We start from the raw sequence: 13,693 nt of genomic DNA on the forward strand, positions 1-13,693 counted from the left end.
CCCACCTTTTGTAGAACACATCAAAGTGGTTTACAGGCTAAAGTGGATTTTTTGATTGGTTAGGACTGAAGTCCACTGGTGCCACTGCTCACAAGTTTCAAACTGCAGTATGTAGAAATCGTGTGTTGAAAGTCTTGTTTGTGTTGTATTAAGGGTAATTTTGTTGTTTTTTATGTTTATCATTGTTTGTAGAAAGATTGTGCATGTGAAGCAGATTTCAGTAAAGCATAACATTCAGCTAAATTATTATTTTCAAACGTACAACTGTGTGCATTAATCACAAAAACATATATTCATACATAATGTCAGCCCCAGGTTCACACCCCACCTGCTCCTTGCCTGCTGCCTGGTGCTCCTGCTCCGCAATCTGCACAATACTGTCACTGACACTCTCCCTTTAAATCCCACTGTCTGCACTGGCAGGACACATGCTTCTGTTTGTTGTCGCATCCTGAAAAGCCAGCGCCAGGCCGGTAACAGTCCGCCTCGTCCTTTCAATCAGAGCCAATCCGAAGCCACCTTTCTTCAGGTCGGTTGAAATTGCCCTATCAGAAAAGCAGCTTGGACGCTTCTTTTGTAATTCATATCGACCGAACTCTTGTTTCATTGGTCAAGAAGCACCAAGAGCGGCGCCCGCCATTCAATGAGCCAATGGGGAAGCTAAGACGTCACAGAGCGAAAGCTGAGAATGGAGCTTGGCAGAGAACTCGTCTTTGCTTCCCGCAGACTGGCAGCTTCCGCCCAGCTCACTGGATTGGCCCCCTTCGCTTTGTGACGTCACAGAGGAGGTGCTCTTCTAATAAACCCAAAGGCTCGGCGCGCGGCGTGATTAGAGCAGCTTTAGGAGGGAAGGAATGTCTCGCGCGCTGCTACTGCTGCATCTGGGTGCACGTTTGCAAGGGCTAAAGAGCAAAAGCAAAGAAAGGGAACATTAAAGCGGCCGAATGAGGATCTACGCGCAGCCTTTGGCCAGGAGTAACTGGACTGCATGCAGAGAAGGGACAGCCCCAACTTCTTTATGAACAAAAGATCTCTGCTGACTTTTAACACAGGAGCAAAGAAGCCGAAGCCATGGGCACCCCCGGCTCGCACGCCTCCCTTCTGGGGAACACCAGCGCCAAAAACAGTACCATAGGACCCGGCAGTGCCTGGAAGGTGGGCATGAGCATTATCATGTCCTTGATCGTGCTGATCATAGTATTGGGCAACGTGCTGGTGATCACGGCCATCGCCAAGTTCCAGAGACTGCAGACGGTCACCAACTGCTTCATCACTTCCCTGGCCTGCGCTGACCTAGTCATGGGACTGACCGTCGTCCCCTTCGGAGCCATCTCCATTATCCTGGACACTTGGGAGTTCGGCAACTTCTGGTGCGAGTTCTGGACTTCGCTGGACGTCCTGTGCGTCACTGCCAGCATCGAGACCCTGTGTGTCATCGCAGTGGACAGATACTTTGCCATTACCTCCCCGTTTAGGTACCAAAGCCTGTTGACCAAATGCAAAGCGCGGGTGGTCATCCTGGTGGTCTGGGTGGTGTCCGTGTTGACCTCCTTCCTGCCCATCCACATGCACTGGTACCGGTCCGTGGAGCCGCACGCCATCCAGTGCTTTCAGGAGGAAACTTGCTGCGGCTTCTTCACCAACCCGGCCTATGCCATTACCTCATCCATCATCTCCTTCTACTTGCCCCTGGTGATCATGATTTTTGTCTACTCCAGGGTCTTCCAGGAGGCCAAGAAGCAGCTCAAGAAGATCGACAGAAGCGAAGGCAGGTTCCACGTCCAGAACAACAACCAGCAGGAGCAGAACGGGAGGCAGAGCAACAGGAGGTCCTCCAAATTTTGCTTGAAGGAGCACAAAGCCCTGAAGACATTGGGCATCATTATGGGCACCTTCACGTTGTGCTGGCTGCCCTTCTTCATCGTCAACATTGTGGAAGTGTTACAAAGAGACCTGATCCCCAAAAGCGTGTATGTCTTTTTGAACTGGGTGGGCTACGTCAACTCGGGGTTCAACCCCGTCATTTACTGCAGGAGCCCCGACTTCAGATACGCTTTTCAGGAGCTTCTGTGTCTGCGCAAATCGACGCTCAAGTTCTACAGCAATGGATATCCGCACAGCAACGGGAACAGTTGTTACGAGCAGGACGCGGGCAATTTGGGGAAGAAGGAGAGCACTTGCGAGGTCCTCTTTAAGGAAGACAAGCCCTCCAACCAAGCCTTACTGGACTGTCAAGGTACATTGATTGTCCAGATCTGATTTCAGAATGTGTCTAATGCAAAAAGGTCACGGGAGAATTAAATGTAAGCTGTGAAATCTCTGTAGAATGTGGGTTGGGATGGTACCGAGTTCTTCAGGAAGTTCTTATACTGAGGGGTGGGGAGACTGGCTGTTTTTCTTTGTTTTTTTTTTTACTTTTACTTTGCTTTGTTAACGTTTTGTCCAGCTCCTCCATCCAATGAGTGAAATGCAGAATTGCCTTTCTTTTGCTCATTGTGTTAGTATTCCCGTCAAACCCCATTTTCTGTCCCGGCCCCTCGCAGCTCTTATCCTATATAGTGGATAATGAGCATCCGATCACTACTTCAGAGCCCAGTGACACGCAGGGGCTCGGAGCAAATGCGATTTCACTTCATTTGAGGCATGTGCCGCAAACTTAAACGAATTGTGGGTGAGGCAAAATAGAGTTTTGTTTTGTTTATTTTGGTAACTTGAGGGAGGAACGTGAAAATGACCATTTTTCATGGGACTGCAGATAATCCTCCGGTACTAGTCAGAGAGGGAGAGAGGGATATGGGTCTCTGGATAGAAAGGTTTTAGCTAAAGCAGGTCTTCAGTTCTGCCCATTATCAGCTACAGGCAAGTCGCACTTCAAAGAGCTTAACTTTCCGGAGTTACCCTGAAAGACGTCTGAAGCCACTTCTGCCCTGTGGCACTCGTAAAAAAGCCACGCCCTATCCAGTATGGGGACAGTGGGATTCCGGGTCCAGGAATTCCTTGCATGTTTCTCAGGAAAGCTCTCTGTTTTGTAAAATGTTTGCATTTTACTGTTATGTCAAGATAAATCGGTTTCCATTTAGCTGCTGTGTAACTGACCGTGCAAACCAGCTCCGGATCGAATACGTACTCGCTGAAAGTATAATTGGATCAAATTCAAAGTAGTTCATTGGAAAGGTGCCCACGCCTTCTATTTATGTCAGACAAAAGAGTACCGTTCTTATTCTTTCAATTGGCATATTATCCGATGTTTTGCTATTGGATCTTGACATACATATATTTCTGTTTTTCTGGTGCATATACATGTTTTCATTTTCTGTGGATTCGTGTCGAGCTTTGCCTGCGGCTGTCATATGGGCAGATCAGAAGCAACAGGTGCATGAGGAGGGGAGGGAGCAGGGCTGGTCTTTCTTACACATTGCCACGACTGAGAAACTGAAAGTACGAGGTTTATTGTCACGGACAGGGGGGGAGGGGGCTGCGGGGTAGGGACAGAGCTAGGCTCGGGGGTGTTTCCAGGCTTGGAAGGTTTTCTGAGCTGACTGTACATTTTCAGAATTATTGGGGGTGCTAAGCCCAATGGCCTGGGCACATAAAAGGACTTCTCTGAATTCTGGGGGTGCTCAAGCAACCACAGAGCCGGCTCCTAATCATGGGGAGATCTGAAGGTCTTTGGGGGAGGACAGTGCATTTTATTTCACTAGAGCAGATGGCAAGGTTGTATTTTGACGTCCTTTTTTCCATCGGATGGACAGGGAGCCAGTGGGATCATTTGCTAATCTGGCCAATTCAGCTTTGTTGGGAGAGAAAAAAGGTTGATGAGACTGTGTAGTTCAGACGAGCCTCTGTTTGCGAAGTAAGTGAGCCATGAAAAACAAAAACCTGCCCATCGGAGAACCCAGACACAGCCTAGGCTCAGTGTCAAAACCTGTTAAACTATCACCCGCACATTGGCTACGACTTCTAACAAAATATTTACAAAACGAGTTCACCTGTGGCATATTACATTCCAGCCCCCCTTTGACAACACCAATATATTTTTTAAAATTGCCGTCCAAAATACTCATAATAGACATTTTATTCAGTTTAATGTTTTAATATCTTAACTTCGGTGGCAGCCCTGTTTAGACTGGAATGTAACTGTGCAAATGTTACTTTCCAGGATATGCAATTTCAGCAATCTGTGAGTGGGGTCCAAGAAAACATATATTAAAGGACATACTTTAAAAGTTTGAATTTCCCCTGCACTAAACCCAGACTTAATGAAACCATTTTAAGTAAACATGTTAAAAGAAATCTATTTCCAATAGACAAAATATAGTAAAGCATTTGATTTTCCTTCAGAAATAGATTTACTAAATATGACAAGCTTTTCCCATGTAGTAAAAGCAAAGCAGATTTCAGTACGAAATCTATGAATAGGATTTATCTGTGTGTGTACGGGCTTTGCAGTCAAGGGGGTAGGTAGTAAATCCTTAATTGGAAAACTACCTACTATGCTAGACTCTTCCAAAACTTGATTTTCTTCCCGAATCGTACCCTTTCTTTTTAGCCAGAAATCAGCACCATTTAACGTACACTCTTCCTCTGTAACACCTTCAACCAGTCTTTGAAATTGAGTTTGTTCTTGCTGGTCAAAATATTTAGACTAGTTCATACAATAATAGACTAGCCTAGTGGTTGTTCCCTGAATTACAAAGTATGTGTAGAATGGCTCTGCTGGACAAGAAGGACAGAGTTTTACAGTAACACCAGAAAATACCAACTTGACCTGTCCAGTCTGCCTGGTTAGAAGGTCTTCCACTTGGGGTAGCCAAGCATGTAAAGTCATATTCTTGACTTAACCAAGCTCCTGTCCTTGCTCCCCCTCTATTTCAGCTATCACTGCTGTGGGTATCATTTCCAGATGTGCCAAAATATGTTAAACTACTGACCTCTGTCACCTCCACTGGTAGACCATTGCAGGTCATTTTCCTCTATAATCATTACAAACCAACACTAGATCCAGCGTCCAGGTCTCCATAGTCTTTGCTATTGAGACGTGTTTAAGTATATTGTGTAGATAGAGCAGTGAAGCCTCAAGTTATAGGGCTGTGCTGTAGTTGGTCATTTCATAGTACCATGGCTTTGGTATCGGTCCACTTGGATCCTTAGGAAAAAGCTCAACAAATAAGTTGTGGGTCTGAGACTTTTGTACTAGACTAGTTTTAGAGTACAACTCTCCAAAGTTAATGGAGTGTATTAAGTTCATCTAATACAATGGTATTGCCTCCAACTTAATTGATTTTCATATGATTTCCATGATCACTGCCGATTAAGGGAAACCAGGATTATTTATTTATTTTTTTTTGTTATTGCTAAAATTTTTCTTGATCTTTTTGTTTCATGGTAGGTATTTCATGAAAATGCCTATCATTCACTTTTCCGTGTTTCAGTCGTTGCCCAGAATGTCTGGACATACCTGAACACTTTAGTGTATTCCCCTTGCCCCTCCTCTACTGGTTTGAATCCCACCCACTTTTGTACTGTTTACATTTGTTGCACGCTTTGCCCAGGATTGAACAGTTCTATGGAGTTACCTTGTGCATCCTGCAGTAAGGAGCCTTCAACAGTAAAACTGAATTTGTGCATCAACTTAATGTACAGTCTGTTCTTCCCTTAGGTGAACGTGTGAAGTGTCAACAGGCTGTGTGTATTCACGTATCCATCTATTGAGGAAGTAGGCTCACAAACAGAGAGATTACACAGATGAAGGATTGTATAAATAGGCAGGCAGACACTGATGGGTTGAAGTCGGGATTAGTGAAATGTCTTGAATGCCTGGGTGCCTCTAAAGATGTGTTCATTAATAGGGGAAAAGGAAGGGGCATGTGTAATTAAATCTAATTGGTAGATCTATGCGGGCCATTTCATTTCTCTTTCTCAGGATGTGTTACTGCTCTGCTCCAGATGTTGGCTTTTCCTTTCCTCGCTCTTTCTCCTGGGATTTCTGTATGATTCTCACACGCTCCAGGTCTTGAATTTTCTCTTCTTTGTAATCCCCTTCATTCCTTTTCTCCTCCCTCCCCGGCCCTCTGTCTTCATTTTTATTTTTTTTTTCTTTTAATCTAATTCAGCTTGGTTGCACTATTTCTAAATCTGATTTGGAAAGGGCTAAAACATTGGATTTTACGGTTTGCAACAGATTTCTGCATTATGGGAGGGGAGAGGCTGTCCCGCACCAGGGAAATCACTGTAGGCTGCTTCACCCCAGCACACGCAAATCCCTTTTACATGTTTCTTATTTTTAGATACCTTGAGATTATTTTCTTCACTGTTCCCTTTGTGCCGAGAGTTCAGAGAAGAGGCAGGCTCTCAGGCTCTGGTGTACTGGAATCTTCCCAGGGGATCACTGATAAAATGCTCTCAGTAAATTTTGGGCATGTCGAGATCTGCACAGGTTAAGTGGGAGCTGCTGCTGGCAGCTTCGACATTGGCAGCACTCACTTTGCCAAGCCGTGATACCTTTTGAATTCACACAGCAGGGCAGGACACTGACAGTCAGAGCAAATCTCATACTAAGTGTGCAGCAGAAATGAGACTGACTGCTCTCCACCCAAGGGGCAGAAAGCTCTTCTCACGGTAGCGGAAGCCCCTTTGCCTCCAGTTCTCAATGCCCCCTAAGTAAAAAATATGAATCCGAGAGATGGGTGATGCAGTAACAGCTGCTCCATGGTGTATAGGAAACTTTGCAGAGTTATTTACAGCATTTTTATGATCTTAATGTTCCCTTTTCTTTTCCTCTCTCTCCTTTCTTTCTCCTTGTGTTTCAGTCCAATAACCACACCTCTGGGTCTTGGCATTTGCCAAACCCTACTTCATTCCTAAAAGTTCACAGGGGTTAAGCACTGGAGTTGTACTAACTTGAAAGGCTCAAGTTGTCGTAACCTTTGATGTGGTGTATGAGTTGTGTGTTGCCAAATTCCCATTGGGTTGCTGCAATCCCCCCAGGATCTGTAGGTGAATGAGATAGGACGTGTTCTCCTGCTTACCTGAACTGGCAGCAGGGAGCTTGTTTTTGTGATGGGTGTCTTTTTTTTTTTTTTTTTCTTCATTTTCCAAGAGGCGTGTGTTTGTCATTGCGGAGGTGGATGGATGACATCCTTGGGAGTAAACAACAGACCGAGAACTCTGTCTCTCTCCCCAACTCCCTCTGTCTCTGTGTATTCATGGCCCTGTCTCCTCATACTCATGGCTCCCTAATTGCCATCTCTGATCTTTACACTCACCCTCTCTCGCTGCCTGCTCCCTGTTACATATTCACTTTGGCTATTTGTTTCAGGACCTATAGAGACATGGAAAACATTTCAGTAACTATAAAACCTTTCTTTTCTGCCTTCACTTCTTTTCACTAATCTGTCCAGCTTTTCTGGGGTTTCCATAAAACACGGCATATGTCTCTTAGATCACTGTTTGCTGTCTCATGGAGTGTGGTCCTTGCTCTCTCTCTCTCTCAGCAGCTCATTATGTCCTTACAATATCTACATGTCTTTTCCTGCCCTCTGGAGGTCTACTGTGCCCTTTAACTGTTTGTCCCTTGAAGTATCCTTTAACATAGGCAACCGAGACCCTTGGGCCCGGGGTATTAGTTACAGTGCATAATAATCACACGAGACACATGGACATTTCTTAAACATGGCAAAACTTGGCCGCAGCTTTATTTTAAATTCAAACAACTTTATAAACATAAATCCCCAGGTATACCCAAGCCAATCAGCTCGTGGCTTAGTAGCCGACCCCAGTCCACCATCACAGCAAGACTGACCAATCGTAAACCGAGCTCCCCGCCGTGCAGCAAGGGATCTCAACCTTAAGCGCAGCTATCCCAGCTGTCTAGCTTACACTATCAGGCTTGGGTACCCCGCCAAAGCTGCGACAATTTTTAAACACTGTTTTCTGTCTCATGGAGTGAGGTCCTTGCTCTCTCTCTCTCTCTCAGCAGCTCATTATGTCCTTACAATATCTACATGTCTTTTCCTGCCCTCTGGAGGTCTACTGTGCCCTTTAACTGTTTGTCCCTTGAAGTATCCTTTTCTAACTACAATGGGGAGATCAGTACATTTTCTTGTGTAGCTGAGAGAATGCATTGATCTACTAAAAGCCTTTTCCCCCATTCTTTCTCTGTGGGAAAGAACATAGTGAGTCAAACCTTAATGCAATACCTCACAGCAGCAGAGCTCACTATAGTCGGTTTCACATGTAATGCCCTGTACCTGCGTTCTTGCAAATACAGCTTGTCTGATGGGAGAGACACAAGGCTTGATTTGGCCTCATGTCCAGGTCTGTAGACGATTTCAGCAGCAAACACTGATTTACAGAATTAAGGTTTGATTGACAGGGGATTGAGACTGTATCAGTTTGTCCTGTCTTTGTGTGTTCTTGCCAGCAGGACACGGATGTCTGTGTTTATATATCGCAATGCAAAATTGTGCTCTCAAGAAAGTGTGTTTTCAACCAGCACTTTTTGTTACAAACAGGAACAGAAACGCTAGGGGTGCCTTTGGCAATAAGTGGTTACAAGAGTGAAGACCCCTAAGAGAGCATGTCCCTGAAGACCGTCTGTGGACCTCCCTGGGAAGTCGCCCACAGAGCTGCCCCTAGAGCACCCATGGGCATCCAGTCGACACGAGCAGATCTGTCGGGCCTGCGCTGAGGACAATGCTGAACCATTTCTGGGACTACGTTGCTGCCACATCAGACCATAACTGTTAATGGGCCCTTCAGAATCAAACAATAGGACATTCCAGGGCGTTAAAATGAGTCATTCAGCCTGTGAATGATCAAATGGTTGGAGGCCTTGAGAGGATCAGTGGCTTTTTGGAGGTGGGGGGGGGGGGGGAGTTCAAGATCACATTCTGCATTTCAGATTCAGAAACATTAATGCCCACAGAAGTGCCCCAGCCACTGGGAAAGCCTAATCAGTTTTAGAACGCCTACCTCTGTGAGACATGGTTCTAAGACCCACTCAGGGGGGGGGGGGGGGGCTGCACAAAGGAAGCTTCCAAGCAAAACCCTTTGTTTAATGGCATTGGCTGGGTCAGAACAAACCACAACCCCTTGTGCACTGTTAAAAAAACAAACCTGTTGAAACAAACCCTGGTGTATTTTATAGTTTTCATAATGTGAATATGCAGAAAAACAGTGAAGAGGAGGAAATGACTAAGGACTTCTCCTAGAGGGCTCCAGGTCAGCCTTGTTCCGGTGTTGGTCACCTTTTGCCCTGTGGGAATTCAGAGGACGGTGGTTCTCAACCCTATACTGGGAAAGCATGGAGTACATTTGCATACATTGCTTTCATTGTATAATGAACAGCTGACTTGGGGCCATACCATAGAAGTTGACCCAACCCAACCTACCATTTATTTATCTGTGTCACGCCTTTCTGAACTTCCCCAAAATATCAACAGGTTGGAAAGTGCACACTTGCTGTGGCACAGTAAATGTTGCCCCCGGGTCCCATCCCTTTGCCCATTCTGCATAGACAGAAACATAAAAGTCGGGGCCAGTCCATGACTTGCTGGCCGCAGTAGCCACAGGAGAAGTCTGGACCTCTGGCAGCCTTCCCTTTGCTGGATTATGTCCAACTTTGCATGTTTTTGCGCAGGGAAGGGGACACTGGGTAAGGAGGGATTTTTTGGGTGGGGTGGCCACTAATAGTTTTAATTCTCTTTTGGGTGGCAGAATCTGGGCTGTTGGCCACCTCAGTGGCTTCCATCTCCTTGTTCCTGTCACATATAGATGGACAGAGGGATGGTTGGGCTATTGCAAAAGATGCCTAACAAAGACCAACCCCTTTCTTTCCCACCCCAAACCTCAACCACAGAGGCCAGTTTCAGAGGCTGCTAGTACTTCAGAAGCATCAGATCAGGCGGACAGTTTTGAGTGTGGTGGATTTATGTGCAATAAGGCCGATAAACAGGTCTAGAAATGTGTATACAATAATACTGTTTACTCTATTTGCTTGAAGCTGGTTTCGCACAATTGAAAGATATAAATGAATATATTTTTGTTCTGATATGAATGTACATATATTATGTAAATATGTTTATATTTGTTTTCATATATTTATTTCTATCAATACTACTGTGTTAAAATAAAATGATGTATTTATATGGTAATTACTGCTATTAGTAATTATTTCTTTGGGGAAAAGCCAAAAGTTGCGTTTCCATGGATTGTCAAAAACTTCAAGGCTGAGAGGCAAAGGTGTGGAGGAAGAACTGAAGGGAGCAAGGGGTTCTTTCACTTCGTGGGTTAAAGTGTCACATGACTGATGAGATCATTATTCCTTAGTCAAGGCTCTCTAGCAAACACTGATCTCATTTATATGCAAAGACTGAGGGTCTCTGAGTTTCAAATATGAAAAGATGTGTTTTTGATGATATCTGATTTCCAGAACACCCTTTTCCAAAGCAGGAGAACTGCTTCCAACTCACAGCCTCGGCTTCAGGTCACTTTTTGTCTCCCATGACATTTTATTTCCTCCACTTTTATAATCTTTTTGCATAAAAGTTTTGAATTTTCTATAACTAGATATCTTCTTTTTCAAAATCTTATATCTCAAGGTCAGTCGCTTAGGGCTACTGATTTTCTGGTATAACTGGAGAAATCCATAAAGACACATCCAATGGGGGATTTGGGGTTTCTGGTTATAACTGAAAAACTTGAAAAATGGTCTGGGCAGGGACACTCTGATGACACGCTGTAGTTGCTGTCACTGCTGGATGACATCATTGGAGCGGGGGGGGGGGGGGGCACACGTGGGCTACCATAACCTACACTGGCGTGATCTTCAGAGTGTTAGGAGCGTGATGCTTTCTTCTGGTTGCTGGTGCTTCCCCAAGATACAGGAAGTAGCAGGCTATTATGTTTTAAACTCCCTGCAGTGTGGGCAGCCAGAAGACAGGCAGGGCTGAGTGTAGGGGGGAAGCAGCTATTCTGAAGAGCATGCCAGCACTGGGTAGGTGAGAAAAGAGGGCTGGGAAAAGGGGAGGGGGGCTGATTCAGATGCAAGGGGGAGTGGGCTGTTGCAGATGCAAGGGCTTAGAAGAGAGGGGGCTGTTGTAGATGCAGGGGTTTGGGAGACGGGGCTATATGGCTGATGCAGGAGGGATGAGGGGTGTTGTAGATTCAGGAGGCTGATGCTGCTGCTGGGACTTGGAGAAGGGGGCCTGGAACTGGAAAATTGAGTTTTGGGTCATTGAATGGAGTCTATCTGGAATTCACCTAATTATTCTCATGAAAACTTTTTTTCACACTGCGAATACACCAGTAAATCCCTACTTTTTTCAAGCCTGGACAATCCTCTACTTACCTCAAAAATAACCCCCTACAATTTCAACCCCTAGAACCAGAAGCCCTATTTATTTTATAGTCGTATTTCCTGGTGATGCAGATTGATGGTCACATGAGGTTTTGTGATGACAAACAGTACAGCAGCACCCTTAGGTACTGAGACATACAGAATGGGAGTCAGCAAGTAGACTAAAAGATGCACATGGGCTCTATTGTTTATAAGAGCGATACTTCTTTACTGGAAAATGAATGCTGGTAAATTTGCCTGGTAGAAAGAGGATTTATTATAACCAGCTATGCTGGTTTAAATTATAATAAACTCTGCATGAATCGTAAGACTTACGAGAACATAAGAACTCATTGTGACCACAATTTATTATAAAGAAGAACCACTGGAACAAAAACTTATTTGAGACTGATTCCTCCTAGACACCATTTAAAAAGATATATTATAGAATCTGGCACTTGAACCTCTGGCTTCACAAGTATTACCACGTTCCTTGACATTCCCCAGCATAAAGACCCAGACCTTGCCTGTAACATGGAGGGGCATATTGGATATGACGTCTAAGTCCGACTTTGGATGTTTTGCAAAAAAAATGTCCAAAATCTGAATAGGAAAGAAGGTCATTTTCAAAAAAGAAAAACTTCTATTTTTTTTTTTTCAAAATACTGTTTTGAACAAGGTTTTCTGATTTGTATGTTTTGTTTTTTGATCCATTTTCGGGAAAAAAAATGTCCAAGTGCAAAATGCACAAAATCAAGCCATTGGGATGTAGGAGGAACCAACATTTTTTAGTAGACTGGTCCCCCTGACATCCCAGGACAGCAATAAGGCACCCTAGGGGGCACTGCAGTGGACTTCATAAAATGTACCCAGGTACACATCTCACCATTGCTCCCTTATCTTGTCTGCTGAGCCCCCCCAAAACCCACCACCCCCAACTATACACCACCACTACCATAGCCTTTAAGGGTTAAGGGGGCACCTATATGTGAGTACAGTGGGTTTCTGGTGAGTTTTGGGAGGGTTCACAGTTTCCTCTACAAGTATAACAGGTAGGGGGAGGTACTGGCCTGGGTCCACCTGCTGCAGTCCACTCCTCCCACCACTAGACTACTCCAGAGACCTGCATGCTGTTCTAATGGACATGAGTATAACATCTGAGACTGGCAAGTAATGTTTTTAATCACATTTTTTAGGGGTGGAGTGACCACTGGGGGAGTAAGGGGAGGTCATCCCTTATTCCCTCCAGTGGTCATCTAGTCATTTAGGGCACTTTTTTATACCTTATTCATTATAAAAATAGCTCAAGTTTCAGTCCTAGACAGTTTTGTTTTGTTCCATTATGGCTGAAAAATGTCCAAATGTTAGAAACGCCCAGATCCTGCCCTTAACACACCCCTGACACTCCCCCTTATAATTTGAACACTTCTGATGGACTTCATAGAAGAAATCCACTGCTTATTTCTGGGATAAGCAGCATAAAATGTATTGTTTTGGGATCTTGCCAGGTATTTGTGACCTGGATTGGTTACTGTTGGAAACAGGATGCTGGGCTTGATGGACCTTCGGTCTGCCCCAGTATGGCAACACTTATGTACTTGGGATTCTGCATGGAATCTTGCTACTCTCTGGGGTTCTACATGGAATGTTGCTGCTCTGAGATTCTACATGGAATGTTGCTACTCTTAGATGTTCTGGAATGTTGCTACTAACTGGGTCTCTGCCAGGTACTTGTGACCTGGATTGGCCACTGTTGGAAACAGGATGCTGGGCTTGATGGACCTTCGGTCTGTCCCAGTATGGCAACGCTAAATGTACTTATGGGGATTCTCATGGTTTCTACTCTCTCCAGGGTATCCACTGTATTATGTTATCTGTAAAAAGGCAAATTTTTTGCTTCAAACCCTTCAGCAATGTCTCTTACAAATATATTAAACAGAATTGGCCCCAGCACTGACCCCTAAGGCACTCCACCGCTCACCTTCCTTTCTTCTGAATGGATTCCATTTACCACCACCCTCTGCCACCTGTTGGTCAACCAGTTTCCAATCCAGTTCACTACTTTGGGTCCTAAGTTCAGCCCTCTTAGCTTAACCTCTTCAGATACCAACCTGACACCAAAAGAAGGAGTCAGGGGATCTGTCCCTGCTGGTACTCAATACACAACCAACACTTTCCCCCACAGGGTCTCAAAGCAAAACGTTTCCCTGGTCACTATGGAGAAATGTTCAGTCAGTTGTATTTTGAGATCTCGAAGTTCTTGCGATTTTCCACCTTGATTCATATGTGCATAATCAGATTGAGACCCTCCCCCCACACTGATATCCACCATATGGAACAGGTATGGCAGCTGGT

General features: G+C 44.8%; 1 protein-coding gene across 2 annotated transcripts in view; it reads left to right on the forward strand.

Moving 5' to 3' along the window:
* Positions 1–844: 844 nt before the first annotated feature.
* The window catches only part of ADRB2 (adrenoceptor beta 2), a 100,616-nt gene continuing 87,767 nt past the window's right edge, over positions 845–13,693 (forward strand). The window contains exons 1-2 of one of the 2 annotated variants that reach the window (XM_030210974.1): positions 845–2,236; positions 8,514–10,119. In XM_030210974.1, the coding sequence (XP_030066834.1) occupies positions 1,072–2,236; positions 8,514–8,572 (1,224 nt within the window). In that variant the 5' untranslated portion in view covers positions 845–1,071 and the 3' untranslated portion in view covers positions 8,573–10,119. Of the gene's footprint in view, positions 2,237–8,513; positions 10,120–13,693 lie in introns of those variants that run through there. The other variant, XM_030210975.1, reaches the window with a different exon arrangement.

Source organism: Microcaecilia unicolor, chromosome 8, assembly GCF_901765095.1.
Source record: "Microcaecilia unicolor chromosome 8, aMicUni1.1, whole genome shotgun sequence".
NCBI lineage: Eukaryota > Metazoa > Chordata > Amphibia > Gymnophiona > Siphonopidae > Microcaecilia > Microcaecilia unicolor.